Source organism: Cannabis sativa, chromosome X, assembly GCF_029168945.1.
Source record: "Cannabis sativa cultivar Pink pepper isolate KNU-18-1 chromosome X, ASM2916894v1, whole genome shotgun sequence".
Lineage (NCBI taxonomy): Eukaryota > Viridiplantae > Streptophyta > Magnoliopsida > Rosales > Cannabaceae > Cannabis > Cannabis sativa.
In genome coordinates this window covers 44,807,893-44,830,251 of record NC_083610.1, presented here as the reverse complement: position 1 = coordinate 44,830,251, position 22,359 = coordinate 44,807,893, and the positions used below count along the sequence as shown (strand labels likewise).

Sequence of the window (22,359 nt, the reverse complement as noted above, 5' to 3'; positions counted from 1 at the left end):
GTGAATGTAAGGGTCAAACCTAGACATAGGTGGGCTAAGCCTGTGCTTAGGGCCCACATTTTCTGGGGGCCCAAAATAAAAAACAAAAGGTCTCATTAAACTTTTATTTTAAGTAAAATTAAGTGTATTGTAAATAACAAATATTCATAATTTGGTTAGTTGGGGTGTATAACACACTACACAATGGTATGAGTTCGAATTTCGTGATATTTTTCAATAATTTTTTTTATGTATATTTCTAAAAGTGAGGGCCTTAAAATTTAAATAGCCTTAGGCCCATATATTCCCAGGACCAACCTTGGTGAATGTCCACCAGTATGGTTGCCACATATACCTCCATGCACCTCTCGAAGGATGTAGTCGCACTCATTGCCATTGACACATTATAGAAGTGGTTGGTTAAAACTTCTACAATAGAACTTGTCTTCATAAATGACATATTGGGTTGCTTTGTATCACAATCTCTTTGCTTCTGCTTTATTGTTTGGTAGTTCACCAATTTTAAGGAATGTGAGAATTGGGGTCATCTAGATAGTCTTATTGTCGTGGTCTATTGTTGGTCTTTCTACGTTCTTTACTGGAATGGCATGGAGCAATTCAGTTTCTAAAATTACAAAAAATGTTATTGGAAATAATCTTCTTTTAGTGCCAAATGTTGTCAAAGCAAAATAGACAATACCAAAAACTGTGAGTATTCAAACTACGCAAGAACACTCACAAGGAGAACTGCGAGTACTCATCAACAGTAACGAATACCCGATATAAAATAGTGAGTTAAAATATAAACAATAAGAATATAAAAGATACAAAGAGATTATATTGGTTCAACCCAAGCTTGGTCCGCTAGTCGACTATAGAAGATAAATTGTGATTCGTCTTATTCATATAAAATCACTTATTTATATGAAAAGTAAGTGATCATTTAATTACATAACTGATCAGACAGGACCATTACATTATTAGTTACACTTAATTGACATTTGACTATAATTATTTAATATTCGAATATGGGTGCGATTATATAATCGCATATCAACTGTTCATATTGTTGTAACCTTTTGAACTTGCAAATTCACTCGAGTTATTTGCATATTGGGTCTTCATACCTTTCGAGAACGTATGACCCTTTTGGGGTTTTAGGTGTGTAAACCCATGAAGATATTATAAGATGGAATGCTTGTGGTTGTATTGATCGCCCATCAATTATTCATGTATTGACAATATAAAACTTGCATGTTCATAATGAGTTATCACGTACATTAGTCATTCAAACCAACTGCTATAAAGACACAATCTTTATATAAGGCGCGGATGAGAAACACTAGATCATCACATGTAATTGATATATGTCACTTCACTACTGTGCTAACTTTTTTCTATATAGTGCTTTTACTATGTGTGGTATAGTGTGCAACTAGGCTCTGTCATACTCACACATTTTAGTATGTTTCTATTATGTAAGAATACTCTGCAAGAGTTTATATCCTTGACATATCATTCTTTTCTATTAGAAACTAGATACACGTGTTGAGTGTCGATTAAATACGTAACTGTATACTTTATTTAAAATGAAAAATTCATCCAATAACATGTATATTTTTGATAAATTTTACTTTCATTCATATATTTTTGATAAACCTATAAATATATATTAAATTTAAATTACATATTGTTGGACCAACCAAGAAATTATGATAACAAATTCTAAAGATGGGATTCCGATCAGGCGTGATAGCTAAGTTTCAACTCTAATAAATCTAATAATAATTTTCATGAAAAAAAATAAACTCCAATAATAATATATCTACAGTTGAAATTACTAAAATACCCTTAATTTTAGAGGAAGTTATTAAACTTGGTACTTGTATTCCTTTGCTTCAATCTTACTCTGTAATTTTATTATTATTATTATTAAATAAATTAAAAAAGAAATTCAACCCAAAATCAGAAGAAAGCCATTTCGGTAGAGAAGAAGAAGAAGAGTCTCTCTCTCTACCAGAAGACTTGGGAAGCAAAAATGGCTGAATCTAAGGAGTCAACTTCTATTCCGCTCAGTCAAACTGACTCCGAAGATGAGTCCAAGGCTCCCCCAACCTCACCTAGCTCCTCAACTCGTAAGGTTTGTCATCATTTTGTTCTTTTCTTTCGATTTCACATTATTCACGGATCTCTCTCTCTCTTAATCGCAATATATACACTTCATTGTTGAAATTTGAAAATGCAATTCTTTCAATATGATTTCTCAGTAGTTCTTCGTAAGATGTGTTGTATGCTATGCTTTATACAATTTGGGTCTAAATCTTAGAAACTGAGTGTGATCAAAATCTAGGCAATGTCTATGTGTAAGAACAGTATTGTGTGAATTGTGTTTCTAAATTGGACTTCATTTTAATTTAAACCTGCTTAATTTGATGATATGCTGAAGATATTTTGTATCAGTTTAAGATTTAACCAAATTATTTATTGATTATGATATGGTAAATTTTAGGGCAAATTAGTTGTTCGAGGGTGCTTATCAGAACTGAATTAATCTCTATTCTGCATTACAACTAACTTAACAACCTTGTAAGATTGCTTGTATGATACAATTTTTGGCAATGCCAATGCCAATTAAAACTATTTTTAATTGATATGTGCCTAAGCATGCCAATTGAAAATTTACTCTTGCTTTGTGGTAGGCTTGTTATGCTGTTCTTCAGAGTTGGGTCTCAGAGAAGTTCATGACTGGATGGTAATATAGTTTGGACCTGTGTTGATTGTTTCTTGTACTACCATATTTTGGATTTATTATCTTAACGAAATTAGAGTTGGTGTGTGAAATTGCAGTGTGGTTCTTTTTCCTGTTGCTGTTACTTTCTTCATCACTTGGTGGTTTATTCAGTTTGTGGATGGCTTCTTCAGTCCAATTTATGCCAGGCTTGGGGTTGAAATATTTGGTGAGACTCCTATGTACATAACGTTAATAGTTTTCTAAATTACCAGTAGAGAACTTAAAGTTGACATCAGTGTTTTGAAATCTTGAACTAATTTTATATCTGATACTACAAGTAATTTGCTTGGCAAGAAGCCAAGAATACTGAGTAGTTTCAACAAACAAGTAATAACTTAAAGTTACCTTGGTACTACTCTTACTTTTATTGAATTGTAGACTCATTTCAAACTAATTTATTTCTCGCAACATAGATGTGAAAACATCCCTCTAACTGGAGATAATATGTATATATCATTGTCCTCACCATCATCATCTACGCTGTTACACTAAGGTTGCTCTTGTTAATGACTATGGTTCTGATCTAGTTGTGTCTTCCAGCTTCTGGCGAACTCATATGGATTTGCTGAAAAAAATAGTTCTATTTCTTTATATAGCTATTCGCTTGATCTGTTGACAAATATATTCTTGTGTATGACATCATCCAATTGTTTCTTCTTTTGCAGGCCTTGGATTTCTTACGTCTCTATTTTTCATTTTCCTGATTGGTATATTTGCATCATCATGGATGGGTGCCACAGTTTTTTGGGTAGGAGAATGGTTTATTAAAAGAATGCCCTTTATGAAGCATATTTACTCAGCATCCAAACAAATTAGTGCTGCAATTTCCCCTGGTACTATTTTTTTTTCCTCTGAACCCCCAGAATCATTTTGATCTTATATTATTTCTCCTAATATAGTTGTTGAAACATCCCTATAGAGTTCATATGTCTTGTCATCATTTGCTAAGTATTTTGGTTGGCAGATTACTTGTGAATTGCACAAGAATTTGTCTTTTTTTCTTTCTAATATATGTATATATATACTCGGCGGAGCTACTGTCTCCCCAAGTCAATATCTGACGCACTGTTCCATGTGACTTCTTAATCCTATTAATGTTGAGTTTTACCTTGCTGAATACTTAAAGTTACGTTGAATCGTCCATTATTCATTTTCCACTTATCTATGTGCTATTCATATTGCAAGGTATAACCCTTTTTTTCCTCTGAAAAACAGATCAAAATACCACGGCATTTAAAGAGGTTGCAATTATTCGTCATCCCAGGCTTGGGGAATATGCAATTGGCTTTATCACGTCAACAGTGATCCTCCAGGTACTTCGGCACGTCTCTTTATTTGTTACCTGCCTAATCATTGTATCCAATTGCCCCTTGATAAGGAGTTAAAAATCGTTGATATGCATAATGATGAGAAGAGAGCAGAAATTTTGTTTTTCAAACAAATCTATAAGTTAATTCTGTCAATGGCTATTTTATTATGTCTATTTTTTCTGGTAAAATGATAAGATATTGGTTAAGGGGAAAAATGGTAGAAATACTCAGGACTAGAATAGGATTGCTGATTATACTTGTACAAAATTTGTACTATATTTTGTTACAGAGCTGGTAAAAAAGAATGGTTGTAACTTGTATTTTATAAGTTAAACTAATGATTCCAACATCTGATACTGTATCCATCTGTTTTTTCTTTTTCTCCTTTTAGTATACAAATGGACTAGGACATTAGCCATAGCGAATATCTGCACTGATTTTTTCCTTATGTTAGTACATAGGATTATGTTTTTCTCAAATCTGATAATTTGGGTTTGATTTCAGAAAGATGATGGAGATGAGGAGTTATGCAGTGTTTATGTCCCAACAAATCATCTCTATATTGGCGATATTTTTCTAGTGAATTCTGATGAAATTATACGTCCAAATTTATCTATCCGGGAAGGAATAGGTTTGTTTTCTATTCTGACAACATTTTTCTCATATCTTTATTGTATATTTTATATTCATTGCCAAGGTGCATACTGTTGTTTGGTTGTTTTTTTTTCCTATGTTGGAAACCTGCATTGAAGTTATGTCATTAGATGCTCCCATTTTTTTTATTTGTTTATAGAATGAAATATTCAACCTTTATTTAACAAAGGTATTTTCAGTGAAATCGTTACACCTTTTTGTATTATATTTCTGTGCTTTTCTGCAGTTAGAGTTAAGAATGTATATGTTGTATTTGTACTGTCACACCTTCCCTAATCCATCAGTCTTTATACTACAAAATTTTTCCCCCTTGAAAGAAAATAGGATGACTTGCCTGAAAAAGCTGTTTTAACACGCTGGAGAAATATGAAGGATCAGTGCTGTAGCCCGATTTTTTGTTGCCCAAGGTGAAAGAAATCACCTGGTTTTATCACAAGGTCTATTAATTAAACTTGGGGAAAAGGGTTTACAGTAGTTTAAGAAAAGTTCAAGTAGACTAGCTAGATGGAAAATATTGTAAAAGCAACAAGAAAAGAGAAATCTCTGTTCTCTAGTTTTCCCACTCGTTTTTTGTCTTTGAAAGCCACAGTAAACGATTAGAGAACTAAACCGATGGAATTTTGTAGTAGAGTCCATATACACATACCATTATAAAAAATGTGGAGGTTCGTGGTTTGTTTGGCCGCTCGGGTCTTGGGAAAGCACTGATTTCCAAGGAAGCTTATATTTTCAGATTTGTGTTAATTGTAAACATCCACTTTTAAGTGAAGTATGGTGCAACCTTAACTGAGCACAGAAGTTTAGTGAAGTTAAAGATCCTTGTAAGCGTTGAGTAGCATGATAAGTGAAATCAAAAGTTTCTGTAGGTTCCTATATGTTTTGATTTATGGTCGAAAGATCTTAGGTTTCGGTATAGGAACAGTGTGGGCTGTAGAGAGATTGGAGTTATTAAATCACGTAAATCATAATTCGAGGGCCAATCCATTTCCCTTAGGACGAATATGGAAAACCAAAATGCGTGCGAGTCCCTAATGCCTGGATTTGCTTTATGCTGTAATGATTGAACAGTCATTTAAATTATGTTTGCATCCTTTCCATTTATCATTTCATACCCAAAATAGATGAAATAAATGTCAGTTTACAATGGAAAACAATATGTGCCTTTAAATATTCTAAAACATTTATTAACTTAACACTTTCTTAACTATTATTTTGCTTTCCCTGTAACACTGAAATCTTCAATTTCCATTGTTAATCATTACATGACTATCTAACCCTTTTCCTATTCTATCACTTCTCTTTGCAGAGATCATAGTTTCAGTCGGTATGACGATGCCACAAGTGATTTCTCCAATCGAAAGGATGTCTCATCAAAACGAAAGGATTCCCCTGAACAGAATAATGTCCCTCTAAAAACAAAACGGTACAAAGAGATCATTAGATGACTGCAGCTTTTCCTTGTATGTTATTATTAGCTTATCAAAGACCAAAGTAGTTAGTGATTCTCCTCTCCTTGCCTCTCGTACTTTCATGTATCCATATTCTGTTCTATAAGATCGATATGCATGTCAACCTCAAAGCTCACAGTATAATAGAATCGCATCCTCTCATAATGTAATTTTCTATGTAATGGAAAGAGCTTTAAAAAGTTAATCATGGATTCTAAATATATAGATTCCCAGCTCATTTTTTCTTATGGGACAGAAAATTGGGGTCTCTGGAACAATGAAGAATGCATTTGGAGTTTAGTACTAATTTGAACAGTGCATCACGATACAATTGATATTGTATCATTAGTACTTTCATTGAGAGTGTATTGGGAGTCAGTGCCAAACTCTAAATACACTCTTCGAGACAGGGTCAATCTCTAATTGAATTAAAGTTTTATTTTCTCAATCAAAATCTTATAATAGCTACACAATTACATATTTATAAGCTTTTACACCAATTAAAAATTACTAATAAGCTCCTAGACCATTTTATAGTGTAATAGGGTATTCTTATTAACATTATAATAATTTTTCCTATACCTAAACTTTTTTTCTTTTTTGGATAATCACTAGAGAAAAATTTGATATTATTGTCTCTGTTATTTTTCACACTAAAGCAGATCATACACACAAACTAAGTATTTTACATATTCAATATTGAATAAATTTTGCATTGGTTTTGACATCAGACGTATATTGCGCACAATTTTCAATAAAATAATATAAATATATATATATTTATTCTATGTATGCCTATATAACTGAATTTTTAATTTATGAGAAATTCGTGTGTGATTTTTTATTTATATTTAATAAAATAATAAAATATTATTTATATATAATAAAATAAAAATAAAACAAATCTCATTAATATTTGAACTGATATTTGTTGTGTTTAACAGATTTGTTGTGAATTTTCTGTTTATTAAGAAGACCCACAACAACAAGGCCTAACTTATAATTGCACAAATGCACAAATTTTGTAATTGAATCATCGTTAACCATTTTTCTCTATCATTCTTCTCTAAATTTGTTATCATTTGCTAGGTATTGTTCCTTCAAGACCCACATCACAATTCTCACTCTTTTCTCCTTCAATTATGTTTTCTAGGATTTTTTTTTCAATTGGATCTATCAAGTGAATTTACTCTGTTATTGTTCAGTTTTTGACGATTGATGGTCTAATCTCAATAAATATCTATTCTATATAAAGTGTGCCTATATAACAGAATTCTTGGTTTATGAGAAATTCATGGATCACTTTTTATTTATATTAAAAATAAAATGGTTTATTATTAAAAATAAAATAGTTTATGAGAAATTCATGAGTCACTTTTTATTTATATATAATAAAATAAATCTCATTAAATCCAAAAAAAATATGATTGGATTTTTGCTGTTGTACATCTACAATTGAGTTTTCTTTAATTATTTATTGTATTCTTTTTCCTATTAGAATTTGGACATTCCTATGAGATCACACATAATATTCCCATCCACACTTCTCTTTTTTCTTCTTCACAACTTAATAACAAAATATATAAGTAATAATAATAATAAAAAACGTGACTTTTATCAAAGTTCAAAAAACCAAGCATCAATGGCGAAAAAAACCCAACAAAGTTTACAGCTAACAAATGATTCTAAGTGCTCGGCATATGCATTAGTTTCCAGGAGCAAAATTTTTTAAAGTTACGTAATAATTTACATATATGTTGCAAACACAATGTACAAAAAATAAAGAAGAATATGGAAGAATAGACCATTATTCACATCTAGAAAGGCTTTAGAGATAATAATAGAAACTTTTCATTTTTTTTTTCTTTTTTTTAATCAATTTTTTTTTTCTCTTTGAATAAAGATAAATATGAAATTTTAATCGTATAGAGTTTTATTTTAATAAAATATAGTATTTTAAAATAATTTAAATTCAAATAATTTAATAGTATTTTGTTATAGAATACTATCACTTTTTGTTGAACATGGCTTTCACTTTTTGTCGACACTTTCATATTCAATTTATCAACGAAAAAATGGACAATCCAGATATATGCGGACCCGGCTAGAATGAAAAGTGCAAAATACAAAAATTATACTATTGTCTCTATCGAAGCAAATGAAGATTGAAATCCACCAATGACTATCATTAGTTTTCTTATCTACAATTTTTAGACAAATGCTATCTTCAATTATCAACAATTTAGAGATTGATTTTTAATTTTCTTTTTATCTTACACTCATTTAAGTAATGTTTCTTTAAGTATTGGAACATCAATTTTTAATTTATTTTTGGATTAACGTAAGAACATATTTAAATCATCAACCTTTCTTAAACACTAATATATTGCATTCGGTATTCACTTTTAATTGACAACATTATAAAATATAATGTTTAGATACACATAATAATAATCTCACCTAATAACTAATAATATATTTTTTTTTAATTTTTAATTGTATAACTTTCAAATAACATAGAAAAAAACTAGCATAAAATTTAATATATGTGCGTTGCACATAGCTTTTTGCTAGTATATACATATATATATATATATATATATTTAATTTGTTTTTTTAATTGACTTTTGATGATCATTGAGATATTGAGAATTTGTCAATAAATATATTACGATTTTTTTTATTGTTAATCACACTCATTTGAATCAGGTAATTATTTATATCTTTCTGTGTACTATGTGTTTATTATATTTGGTAATTGTTTGGAATTGAATGAGCTTGGTAAGTGTTTGCAGATTTTGAATCTTCTCCAGGTTATTACTTACAAAATTAAACTTTGCACTTACTTTTAATCGTTGAATTATTACACTTTCTTAAACCTTGTGGTTTTGAAATATTCTGTTGCAGTTCAGCTAGATTTGATTTTTTTGCACACAGAAAAATATCCTGATGAACCTCGACTTTTAAATCTTACAAAGTACATTCTGACTGCTCAAGTTATATTTATTCTAATATTATAAATTTTGTAATCTAGAAGGGTAAGTCAAAACGATCTGACCTATGGTATGTTCCCACAAGGTGTGAGATTGAGTAGTACCTACACAGATATTATAGTTCATCTCTCCTCAAATGTTATAGGGTTTGGCAAATAGCCCTAATTGAAAAAATAATAATTAATTTTGTAAGAATACTTTTAACTTTATTATTTATTATATAGATAGTATATGATTAATTGAGTTGCTTAAGGGGGAGAACCCATGCTTTCGAAAAAAAAATACAAAAGTTTCACGTCAAGGATAACTACTATATGAGTATGTATATATTAAGATTAACGTACTTTTTATTATTAATAACAATGTACATATCATAAATTTATAGATACAATTATGTTTTACTTATAAAATATACTGACACACAATTTACAATACCATTATTTAATATACCTAAAAATAATTTCAAATAATAATTAATAATATATCTTTTTTTAATTATTTATTGTATTGTTTTTAAATAAAGTAGAAAACACCTAACATAAAACTAAGTATACGTGCCTCGCACGTAATATCTAACTAGTATATATATATATATATATATATATATATATAAACAATTATTAATCAAAGTCAATTAGTCAAGTTATTATTTTCTTTTATTTTTGAAATAAAGTATAATTAAAATGTTAAATTTAATTTTTTTCATTGTATTAAATTCTAATTATTCTTAGTTTTAATTTAAAAAGTAGATTACTTTTATATTAAACTAGGAAACATGTCGCGCTTCGCGAGCGACTATTTAAATATTTTACTGATAATATTAATGAAAATTCAATAATAAACAATAAGTGAAACACATTAATATATCATCAATAACTATTCAGTTAATTTTTTTATTATCAATTCATTATAATCTTTATTATTTTTTTTTTCTTACTTTTGAAATTTTATAAATAATTATATATTAGGTTAATTTAAATTTTTGCCCCCTAAATTTGACATGTACTAAATCATGACCCTGAACTTTTTAGGTCGTTAAAAATTCTCCGCAAAAAAAATCTGATGTAGATAAAAATTTAGGGGACACAATTTATTACATGCTAAAATTCTAGGGCATGATTTAGTAGATATCAAAGTTCGGGGGCACAATTTAGTATAAGGACAATCGACACATTACCAAAATTGAATGAAGTTAAATAGAAGTCCTTAAATCTAACAATTTTAATAATTCAGGAAAAATTTTTAACGACCTAGAAAGTTCATGGAGCATATGATTTGGTACATGTCAAAGTTCAAAAGACAAAAATCCTAAATAGTCTATATATTATTTCTTATACAATATATTAATTTATAAGTATTCTTAGAGGTTATAATAAGGAATAAAGTATTTAAAAAAAGATAAATTTATAGAGGTCTTTATAGAAATATATATATATATATATATATATTTATGTAAGAGGTTTCAATAGTTACATTTTTATTGTAACCATCATGGTTACATTTTTTTTAAGCCATTGGATTACTATTTAATGGTTGTGATTAATTTGGAAATTAAATAAAAATAAATAAAAGTTAACTTGTAACCTGAAAGTAATCTAATCATTTATTTCCTTATAAAACTTTAATTAAGATTAATTATATTTTAAAATTAAATTAATTATAATTATTAATTAATTTTTTGCAATTTATTACTATATAAGGATCTTTTAGCAATTTATTTTTTTATACTTAAATTATTTAAAATTTTATAGCAAAGTTTTTTATAATTTAAAATTATACACATATAATTTCATAATTTAAATTTTATTATACTTGTAATCTTAATTTTAAATTATTACGCATAATTATTTAATTTTTTTTATTTAGATATTTAAAAAGTAAAAAATGAAATAAGTTGAAGGATTTTTTTAAAAAAAATGACTGCACTTGTTATCGATTGATTAGCTTGAGGCCTCATACTTAGTTCATATAATTGTAACAAAATAATTAAATATTATTTAAAAATAATTAATTATTTGAAAATTTATTATAAGAAGAGAATTTTAATTTGTGTCAAAAGAAGTTTAATTTTTGTAAAAAAAATAAATTTTTTTGTAAATATTATAATTAAATGGCTTAATTATTAAAATAATTCAAGTAAGGATTTAAATATAAATATTAATTACTAAAAGATGTCTTGTTAAATATTTAATTAATTATTTTAAGAAAATAGTAAATTATAATTAAATAATTCTAAAAAAGGAATGTCTATTTAATTAATTATTTTAAGAAAATAGTTAATTATAATTAATTAAATCTAAAAAAGGAAAGTCTACCTATTAGTAACCTGCTATTACAGGTTAAAGAAAAATGTAACCATATGGTTACAATAAAAATGTAACCATTGAATAGTCACCCATATATATATATAAAAAAAATTATCATACTATTTCTTATGTAACAAAAAAAAAACACAAAAAGAGATTTTTTTAAAAATTATAGTGAAAAAAGAATATTAGAACTGAATTCTCACACAAAATAGAGATCTATAAAAAATAATAAAATAAATCTATAGAATACTTTCATATGATTACAAAACTACTATTGTTACCGTAATTCACTTGTAATTTGTAATATCCAGTACAAGTATATTATTTTTGGTATATTATTGTGTGTTTTGATATGTTATTGTTGCATTAAATAAAATATGAATATTATTAGTATTTGCTAAGTACAATTATATAGTTAATTAGATTAAGTATTAATTTATATTAATTATATTAGAGAATAAGTTATTAGTAAATAGTAGTATGATTAAGTGATAAGATTTGTTATACATGTAATAGGAATATAGATAAAAATTAGTATACTATTTTATACATATAGGTTTATTAAATAAATAAGACTAGTGGTATTTATAATAGGAATATATATATATTTTGTATAAGCTTGATAATAAAATATATAAATATATTTTTATAAAGGCTATAGTAATAGATGAATAGAGAGAGGGACACGTGAGAGTGAGAGAAGAATGAGGAAGTTAGTTTAGGATATTTGACTTAGTTGAATTTAAATTTAAATTATGAGGAATTTTATATTAGTAATTAATCAATAATTTATTCCTTAAAAAAATAAAAGGTATAGCTGAGTTTAAATTTTAAATTCCTAGATTTTCTCTAATCAGTTGAATATATACGATATGGTTTTACCATTCAATGAAACGATGAACACAAATTTCATTCTCTACTTCTTTCTCTCCACTTAGATAATTCCTAAATCTCTCATAGCCTCTATCACACCAAATTACAGCATAGCATAAATTGAAGCCTCTATCACAATATTCAATTTCTAAGGTAAAAACTTTTACTGTCTCTTAATGTTAGGGTTGGATGTAGGTTTTTCGTAAGTATGTTTTATTTTCGTTTTCAGAGAAATAGGTTTTCATAAAACTGCCATATCTCTCTCCTCGTATGTCCGTTTTCAGTGATCTAGGTACCTTTTTAAAGATAATTTAATGTTCTACATTTTTCATGAAGAAACTATTTCCTAATTTTGATTATTTCGATGTCAAAAAATTCATGTTTTACACTGACTTTCGAATTACAGTTTTTTTAAATTTTTTTTCGATATTGCCGTAGTAAAAGTGTCATATCTCTCTCGATATCTATTATTTTCAAGCGATTCTTGTACTGTTAGAAAGATAATTCAATAATCCATATTTTCTGTGAATAAACCTTTCCCTAATTAGGAGTTCTTACCAGTCAAAAGTTAGTATCTTTACTCGGTTATGATATTTCGTTTTAAGTTTTGTTTCAGAAAAAGTATCTTCAGTAAAAATTCAATATCTCTCTCACTTTTGATCCATTTTAAAAGATCTTTATCTCGTTTTAAAGCTTAGAAAAATAGCTACATTTTTTATGAAGAAAGTATTGTCTAGATCGAGGTGTAACTATTTTTAAAACTTTTATTTTTGGACTGTATTCAGAAATCGGCATGATCCAGGATTTTGAAGAAACTGTTTTGAGAAAACATGCATAACTCCTAGGTTATAGCTCCGATTTTGATGATCTTTATACCGTTAGAAAGGTCTTTCAATTAACTAAAAACTTTGTGAACAGTAGGACTTCTAATTCAAACGTTTTATAAGTCAAATTCTAGGCTAAAGTTGCTGTACAGTAAGAGTAATAAATATATTGAGTTTATCGGTGGACTAAGGGTTTCACTAATTGTTATAGGGCCTAGAAGGTATCGTAGGAGTTAATTACAGCGGAGTTGAGGTAAGGAAAAATAATTATACTTTATACTTGCTTTTTATATGGTTTGAGTATCTAGTATGACTGCTTGAATAAATTGTATTGAAACTGTGGAATGTGATAGTTTCGGTGAAATAGTGTTTTATCGATGAATTGTATATGGCTGTTTAATCATGTTCCAGGTACTTGGAAGTGGTTGGAAACCACACATGTATGGTGATGTGGTAAGTGAGGCAGTGTACGTAAGGGTGCACTGGTTATTGGTACTGCGTTCTGGTTAAGAACGTAAGACACTCCAGATTTGTATGGAAGCTGGAGTGTGATTGTGAGTGTGAGTGTGTGGTATTTCAGTATTTGTGTGGCTGCCTCTATTTATACTTATGATTAGGTTGTTGTATGTTTGATGTATATGTTTGTGCTATGATGTGTGAATGCTGGTACATAGTATTTTGTTTTTCCTTACTGGGCTTTGCAGCTCACCCCTTATTTACCCCCTATGTGCAGATAAGTAAGCCTGTAAGTTTTCGGTGACAAGTTGAGTCTGGGCAGCATGGGGTGTATCTCGTGTGATCATGTAACTGCGTGTGGTCTTGGCCATCTTCCGCTGAAAGTTTTTTTTAATTTATTAAACTTATCGAGGATGTTGTCGTTTAAATTTTCTATTACTTTTCCCTAAGTGGTAATACTTTATTTTCAACTGGGTACCCATGTTTTGAAAATTGTTATTTTTTTTTTAATAAAGGCAACATTAGTATCTTAACGCCAGTTTATTTATGGCATCTTATTTTACGTAAGTAAGGGCGTTACAAAATGGTACCAGAGCCACAATTACATTGATCTTGAATTCACGCGACATACACACCATCGCTGCAAAGGATCAACTTGTCATCAAGTATGTATGCCTTATATATGTTATGTCTTATATATTAAATTTGGTTTAGTCTTTATCTTTTGATTTTCCTTTAGTTAGCTAGAAGTTTAGGGTATGGTTAATCGAAACAATTAACTGATTCTTCGGAGTTAGAATTTTAGTATAACTCAAACAATTTTCTTATTAGTGTATTTTTTTTTATGAGTGAAGATTATTTATTTATTTATTTATTTTACATGGTGAATTGTTGCTTGATGATTTACGTTTTTTTTAAGTTTATATAATTTAGTGTATAGATATTTCCTTTTTGAGCGAGATACATCTTTCGTTATTATTCTTACCGCTACCATCTCCTTTCTTTTGAAGAACAAGTTAAGGGATTTGATGGAAAACGGTGAACCCAGAAGATCAACCCGGTTGAATGAAAGAGCGGCTGTAAGAGACCGAGCTAGAGGTCGGGGGCGAGGAGGTGCTCACGGTCGAGGTCGCGGTCGAGGCATGGGAAACCAGCATGTCCCTGCCGAGGCGGTGATCCAGGAGAATCAAAATGCCCCTGTAAATGGACAACAACCAGGTCAAGGTGGGGGCAACCACGAAGTCCCTGCTGGGGTAGTTGGTCAAGAACACCAAAACGCCCCTGTAGTGGTGCCACCACAACAAGAAGATTTGGCGCAAGAAGTTGCTCGTCTCAAGGAAGAAATTAGGAAGCGAGATGAAGAGGCTCACAACCGTCAGGAACAACCCAATCAAGGACAACATCAATTTTTGCCGGTGCAATACTTGCCTGTGCCGGAGGGTCGATGGGAACCAATATATGAAAGGTTCCGCAAGCAACACCCACCAAATTTTGAAGGGGGCTCAGATCCAATGGAAGCTGAGGAATGGTTAAGAACAGTGGAAGGTATTGTTGAGTACATGCGGCTCGGTAACGGAGATAGTGTAGCTTGTGCTGCTAGTTTATTGAAAAAGGATGCCCGCATCTGGTGGGATGTTATTAAACAAACACGGGATGTGGCCGCAATGACCTGGGCTGACTTTGTACAAGTTTTTAACAAAAAATACTACAGTGAAGCAATACGCTCAGCTAGAGTTAATGAGTTCACGAACCTGAGGCAGGGTAAGTCTACAGTTACAGAGTATGCTCGCCAATTTGACAGATTAGCAAAGTTTGCCACAGATCTGGTTCCTACTAAGTTTTTGAGGATTCATCGTTTTACCGAAGGGCTCGACTCCCGAATAAGTCGGGACATAGCGATGTCAGGAGTAAGGGCAACCACGTATGCTGAGGTATTGGAAAAAGCCCTAGAAGCTGAGTTGTGTGAAAGTCGTATACAGAAAGACAATACAGCAAGGTGGGAGGCCAGAAAGGCCAGTAATGGAGGTGGTGATAACAAAAGAAAACTGCCAAGTAACCAACACAACGAAGCCGACAAGAGAAACAAGATAGGGTCCAATAACTACAAAGGGAAGAAGCCATATGTGGAGTACCCCCTATGCCCAACATGTGGTCGTAAGCATCCGGGAGAATGTCGACTGAAAGGCAAGACTTGTTACAAGTGTGGGCAACCAGGCCACTATAAGAAGGACTGTCCACAAAAGGGCGATCAACTCAAGGATGACAAACTTGTCCCAGCTCGAGTATTTGCACTAACCAGAGGGGAGGCTGAGACTAGTAACACTGTGGTTGCAGGTCAGATTTCTATCTCTGGAAAACTATGTACTGTTTTATTTGATTCTGGAGCTACGCACTCATTTATTGCTTTAAAGATGATAGATAAGTTAGAACTACCGTATGTAAACTTTAGTTATAAGTTCATGACGGAGTTGCCCTCGGGCGAGGTTATGATATCATCTAGAGGAGTGCGGGATGCGCCAATAAGGATTGCAGACAAGGAACTTAGTGGAGATCTGATAGAGCTGGAGATGAGGGATTACGATCTTATCTTGGGTATGGATTGGCTATCACGACATGGAGCAACAATAGACTGCCGAAAGAGGACAGTGACTTTCACCCCTGAATCTGGAGAGGCATTCATATTTGAAGGAATCAAAGTCAAGTCAAGCTTACCGCTAGTTACAGCCCTGAAGGCACAAAAGATGATACGTGCGGGATGTCAAGCATACTTGGCCAGCATAGTAGACAAGTCAAGAGAAACCACCCTCAAGCCAGAGAATGTCCACATAGTATGTGAATTCCAAGAAGTTTTTCCGGAAGACCTACCAGGGCTACCCCCAGATAGAGAGATAGAATTTGTGATTGAGTTAGCGCCAGGCACAGCGCCAATCTCGAGGGCTCCATACCGCATGGCTCCCAATGAATTGAAGGAATTGAAGGCTCAACTACAAGATCTTTTAGACAAGGGGTTCATTAGACCAAGTTACTCACCTTGGGGTGCGCCAGTGTTGTTTGTCAAGAAGAAGGACGGTAGTATGCGGATGTGTATAGACTATCGAGAGCTGAACAAAGTGACTATAAAGAACAAGTATCCCTTGCCTCGCATCGATGATTTGTTTGATCAGTTACAAGGGGCGATCGTCTTTTCAAAGATCGACTTGAGATCTGGGTACCACCAATTGAAAGTCCGAGAGGAAGATATAGCAAAGACGGCATTTCGAACACGGTATGGGCATTATGAATTTCTAGTGATGTCATTTGGGTTAACCAATGCCCCAGCAGCCTTCATGGATTTAATGAATAGAGTATTCAAGGAATATCTTGACAAGTTTGTGGTGGTATTCATTGATGACATACTCATTTATTCAAGGACAATGGAAGAGCATGAGGAGCACTTAAGGCTAACTCTAAGTAGACTCAAAGAGCACCAATTGTACGCCAAATTCAAAAAGTGTGAGTTATGGTTGGAGAAAGTGGCGTTTCTAGGCCATATAGTGTCCAAAGATGGGGTAGAGGTGGACCCTGCGAAAATTGAAGCAGTGAAGAGCTGGCCAAAACCAAAAACCGCAAGTGAGGTTCGGAGTTTCCTCGGACTAGCTGGATATTATAGGAGATTCGTTGAAGGGTTCTCAAAAATAGCCACACCATTGACGAATTTGACTCGAAAGCAACAAAAATTTGCATGGACAGATAAATGTGAGGAAAGCTTTCAGACATTGAAAGATAAACTCATAACGACTGTCCCCGTGTGTTCCAACTAACAAAGACAAATTTGTAGTATATTGCGACGCATCAAAGCAAGGGCTCGGCTGTGTGTTGATGCAGAATGAGAAGGTGGTAGCCTATGCCTCTAGGCAGCTAAAGGAGTATGAGACAAGGTACCCAACTCATGACTTAGAGTTGGCAGCAGTGGTCTTTGCATTGAAAATCTGGAGGCACTACCTCTATGGAGAGAAGTGTGAAATATACACGGATCACAAAAGCCTAAAATACTTCTTTACGCAGAAAGAGCTCAACATGAGACAGAGGCGGTGGTTGGAACTGGTAAAAGATTACGATTGTGAGATACTGTACCATCTGGAAAGGCTAATGTAGTGGCGGATGCACTTAGCGACGCAACTATGCAAGCTTATCAATGTTAAGGGCATTAAAAGTGCCGTTGCAACAGGAAATCGAGAGATGCGGAATAGAGTTAGTAACGGTGAAAGCTAGCTAACCTCACAATTGAATCAAATTTATTAGAGAATATCAAAGAAGAACAAGCCCAAGATGAGTTTTTAATCAAGAAGCGGGTCGAACTACAAAATGGGAAAGTCGGGGACTTCTCAGTTAATGAAGAGGGTATTCTACTATACAAGGCAAGGGTGTGTGTACCTAAGAAAGCGGAGTTGCAATCAAAAATCTTACAAGAGGCGCACACTACACCCTATTCTTTACACCCAGGATCAACCAAAATGTACAATGATCTGAAAGGTAGGTATTGGTGGCCGGGTATGAAAAATGATATAGCAAAATTTGTAGCAAAATGTCTTACCTGCCAGCAAGTTAAGGCCGAACACCAGAGACCTGCGGGGCTGTTGCAATCTCTTGATATTCCTGAGTGGAAATGGGAAGATATTGCTATGGATTTTGTGACAGGGTTACCGAAGAACAGTAAACAACAGGATTCCATCTGGGTGATTATCGACAGACTCACGAAATCAACACATTTTCTGCCTGTGCGCACTAATTACAATGCAGAGCAATATGCTGAACTGTATGTAAAAGAAATTGTAAGGCTACACGGAGTCCCAAAGACCATTGTATCTGATAGAGGTTCAGTTTTTACCTCTAAGTTTTGGGAAAGTGTGCAAAGTGCTTTGGGCACAAAACTGAAGTTGAGTACAGCATTCCATCCTCAAACTGATGGACAGTCGGAACGAACTATTCAAATACTAGAAGACATGCTACGAGCTTGTGCGTTGGATTTTCCAGGTAACTGGAGTAACTATTTGCCGCTAATGGAGTTCTCGTACAGCAATAGCTATCAATCTACAATAGGGATGGCACCCTATGAAATGTTGTATGGGAGGAAGTGTCGATCACCACTACACTGGGATGAGGTTGGCGAAAAGCGATACTTAGGCCCAGACCTAGTAAGAGAGGCCACTGAAGCGGTAGAAAAGATTCGAAATAGAATGGTAACTGCACAAAGCCGCCAGAAAAGTTATGCCGACGCAAAGAGACGGAATGTGGAATTTGCAGTGGGTGATAAAGTGTTCCTTCGAGTGTCACCTATGAAAGGGGTTATGCGTTTTGGAAAGCGAGGAAAGCTAAGTCCAAGATTTATAGGTCCTTTTGAGATATTGGACAGAGTGGGACAGGTAGCTTATCGACTGGCACTGCCACCAGTATTAGCTGAGACGCATAATGTGTTCCATATTTCTATGCTACGAAAATACGTGTCGGATCCATCACACGTGCTGAACTATGAAAGAATGGAGCTAAAGCAGGACTTGAGTTATGAAGTGCGACCAGTTCGCATTATAGAGAGAGGAACGAAGGAGTTAAGGTCCAAAAGTATTCCTCTAGTAAAAGTTCTGTGGAGCAACCGTTCAGAAAGGGAGGCAACGTGGGAAATGGAGGGAGACATGAAAGAACAGTACCCCGAACTTTTTGGTAAGTCTAATTTCGAGGACGAAATTTCCTTTAAGGAGGGTAGAATGTAATATCCAGTACAAGTATATTATTTTTGGTATATTATTGTGTGTTTTGATATGTTATTGTTGCATTAAATAAAATATGAATATTATTAGTATTTGCTAAGTACAATTATATAGTTAATTAGATTAAGTATTAATTTATATTAATTATATTAGAGAATAAGTTATTAGTAAATAGTAGTATGATTAAGTGATAAGATTTGTTATACATGTAATAGGAATATAGATAAAAATTAGTATACTATTTTATACATATAGGTTTATTAAATAAATAAGACTAGTGGTATTTATAATAGGAATATATATATATTTTGTATAAGCTTGATAATAAAATATATAAATATATTTTTATAAAGGCTATAGTAATAGATGAATAGAGAGAGGGACACGTGAGAGTGAGAGAAGAATGAGGAAGTTAGTTTAGGATATTTGACTTAGTTGAATTTAAATTTAAATTATGAGGAATTTTATATTAGTAATTAATCAATAATTTATTCCTTAAAAAAATAAAAGGTATAGCTGAGTTTAAATTTTAAATTCCTAGATTTTCTCTAATCAGTTGAATATATACGATATGGTTTTACCATTCAATGAAACGATGAACACAAATTTCATTCTCTACTTCTTTCTCTCCACTTAGATAATTCCTAAATCTCTCATAGCCTCTATCACACCAAATTACAGCATAGCATAAATTGAAGCCTCTATCACAATATTCAATTTCTAAGGTAAAAACTTTTACTGTCTCTTAATGTTAGGGTTGGATGTAGGTTTTTCGTAAGTATGTTTTATTTTCGTTTTCAGAGAAATAGGTTTTCATAAAACTGCCATATCTCTCTCCTCGTATGTCCGTTTTCAGTGATCTAGGTACCTTTTTAAAGATAATTTAATGTTCTACATTTTTCATGAAGAAACTATTTCCTAATTTTGATTATTTCGATGTCAAAAAATTCATGTTTTACACTGACTTTCGAATTACAGTTTTTTTAAATTTTTTTTCGATATTGCCGTAGTAAAAGTGTCATATCTCTCTCGATATCTATTATTTTCAAGCGATTCTTGTACTGTTAGAAAGATAATTCAATAATCCATATTTTCTGTGAATAAACCTTTCCCTAATTAGGAGTTCTTACCAGTCAAAAGTTAGTATCTTTACTCGGTTATGATATTTCGTTTTAAGTTTTGTTTCAGAAAAAGTATCTTCAGTAAAAATTCAATATCTCTCTCACTTTTGATCCATTTTAAAAGATCTTTATCTCGTTTTAAAGCTTAGAAAAATAGCTACATTTTTTATGAAGAAAGTATTGTCTAGATCGAGGTGTAACTATTTTTAAAACTTTTATTTTTGGACTGTATTCAGAAATCGGCATGATCCAGGATTTTGAAGAAACTGTTTTGAGAAAACATGCATAACTCCTAGGTTATAGCTCCGATTTTGATGATCTTTATACCGTTAGAAAGGTCTTTCAATTAACTAAAAACTTTGTGAACAGTAGGACTTCTAATTCAAACGTTTTATAAGTCAAATTCTAGGCTAAAGTTGCTGTACAGTAAGAGTAATAAATATATTGAGTTTATCGGTGGACTAAGGGTTTCACTAATTGTTATAGGGCCTAGAAGGTATCGTAGGAGTTAATTACAGCGGAGTTGAGGTAAGGAAAAATAATTATACTTTATACTTGCTTTTTATATGGTTTGAGTATCTAGTATGACTGCTTGAATAAATTGTACTGAAACTGTGGAATGTGATAGTTTCGGTGAAATAGTGTTTTATCGATGAATTGTATATGGCTGTTTAATCATGTTCCAGGTACTTGGAAGTGGTTGGAAACCACACATGTATGGTGATGTGGTAAGTGAGGCAGTGTACGTAAGGGTGCACTGGTTATTGGTACTGCGTTCTGGTTAAGAACGTAAGACACTCCAGATTTGTATGGAAGCTGGAGTGTGATTGTGAGTGTGAGTGTGTGGTATTTCAGTATTTGTGTGGCTGCCTCTATTTATACTTATGATTAGGTTGTTGTATGTTTGATGTATATGTTTGTGCTATGATGTGTGAATGCTGGTACATAGTATTTTGTTTTTCCTTACTGGGCTTTGCAGCTCACCCCTTATTTACCCCCTATGTGCAGATAAGTAAGCCTGTAAGTTTTCGGTGACAAGTTGAGTCTGGGCAGCATGGGGTGTATCTCGTGTGATCATGTAACTGCGTGTGGTCTTGGCCATCTTCCGCTGAAAGTTTTTTTTTTAATTTATTAAACTTATCGAGGATGTTGTCGTTTAAATTTTCTATTACTTTTCCCTAAGTGGTAATACTTTATTTTCAACTGGGTACCCATGTTTTGAAAATTGTTATTTTTTTTTTAATAAAGGCAACATTAGTATCTTAACGCCAGTTTATTTATGACATCTTATTTTACGTAAGTAAGGGCGTTACATAATTGCCATTACATTTAAAGTCGGTGTTATCACCGTATCTCACTTCACAACCCTCTTTTTTATAAGTTTTTTAGAAAAAAAAAATCAAAATAAATACAAAAAACCTAACAACAAAATAAATACTTATTATTTATTAGTTAGAGTATTAGAAAAAATATTAAGATTGAGAGAGTAAATTATCATAAAAATAAAGATCATCGAATCTAAAAAAGCTATAACTATAAAGAGAAAGAAAAAATGGAAGTCAAATTCAAAAAAGTTATAATTATAAAGAGGAAGAGAAACAAAAGAAAACTATGATAGAGTTATCTTATGGATGAAATTCGAATTGTAAGACATCGTGATTGTCAATTGCGCAAAATAAAACTATAATAAAGTTACCTATAAATGAAATTCAGATGGTAAGACAAAGTGTGCAGGATAATAAATAAATATTCATATATATATATTGGTGTTATACGTAAAGTTAGGGCTACAAATAGATATTATAATTATATATTGGTGTTAATTATAATTATATTGGTGTTATACGTATAGATATT

The 22,359-nt window shown here is 31.8% G+C and overlaps 2 protein-coding genes and 1 long non-coding RNA gene across 3 annotated transcripts; all 3 read left to right on the top strand.

Annotated features, from left to right (window-relative positions):
• The first annotated feature begins 1,878 nt into the window (after positions 1–1,878).
• On the top strand, positions 1,879–6,387 carry LOC115708415 (protein LIKE COV 2). The gene is made up of 7 exons (XM_030636612.2): positions 1,879–2,119; positions 2,679–2,731; positions 2,827–2,936; positions 3,436–3,603; positions 3,986–4,083; positions 4,585–4,711; positions 6,041–6,387. The coding sequence occupies exons 1-7, from the start codon at positions 2,018–2,020 to the stop codon at positions 6,145–6,147; spliced, it is 765 nt and encodes a 254-aa protein (XP_030492472.1). The 5' UTR covers positions 1,879–2,017; the 3' UTR covers positions 6,148–6,387.
• A 5,986-nt stretch (positions 6,388–12,373) lies between these two features.
• Positions 12,374–17,437, top strand: LOC133032212 (uncharacterized). The gene is made up of 3 exons (XM_061106083.1): positions 12,374–12,510; positions 13,393–13,434; positions 13,915–17,437. The coding sequence occupies exon 3, from the start codon at positions 14,666–14,668 to the stop codon at positions 17,435–17,437; it is 2,772 nt and encodes a 923-aa protein (XP_060962066.1). The 5' UTR covers positions 12,374–12,510; positions 13,393–13,434; positions 13,915–14,665.
• A 2,525-nt stretch (positions 17,438–19,962) lies between these two features.
• On the top strand, positions 19,963–21,789 carry LOC133032527 (uncharacterized). Its single transcript, XR_009685153.1, has 3 exons — positions 19,963–20,106; positions 20,989–21,030; positions 21,511–21,789. It is a non-coding gene; the product is annotated as an uncharacterized LOC133032527 (long non-coding RNA).
• Positions 21,790–22,359: the final 570 nt, after the last annotated feature.

Coding starts and splice junctions, on each gene's coding strand:
- LOC115708415 (XM_030636612.2), top strand. CDS start 2,018: ATGGCTGAATCTAAGGAGTCAACTTCTATTCCGCTCAGTCAAACTGAC. Junction 2,732..2,826: donor GAGAAGTTCATGACTGGATG/GTAATATAGTTT, acceptor GTGAAATTGCAG/TGTGGTTCTTTTTCCTGTTG. Junction 4,084..4,584: donor CGTCAACAGTGATCCTCCAG/GTACTTCGGCAC, acceptor GTTTGATTTCAG/AAAGATGATGGAGATGAGGA.
- LOC133032212 (XM_061106083.1), top strand. CDS start 14,666: ATGGAAAACGGTGAACCCAGAAGATCAACCCGGTTGAATGAAAGAGCG.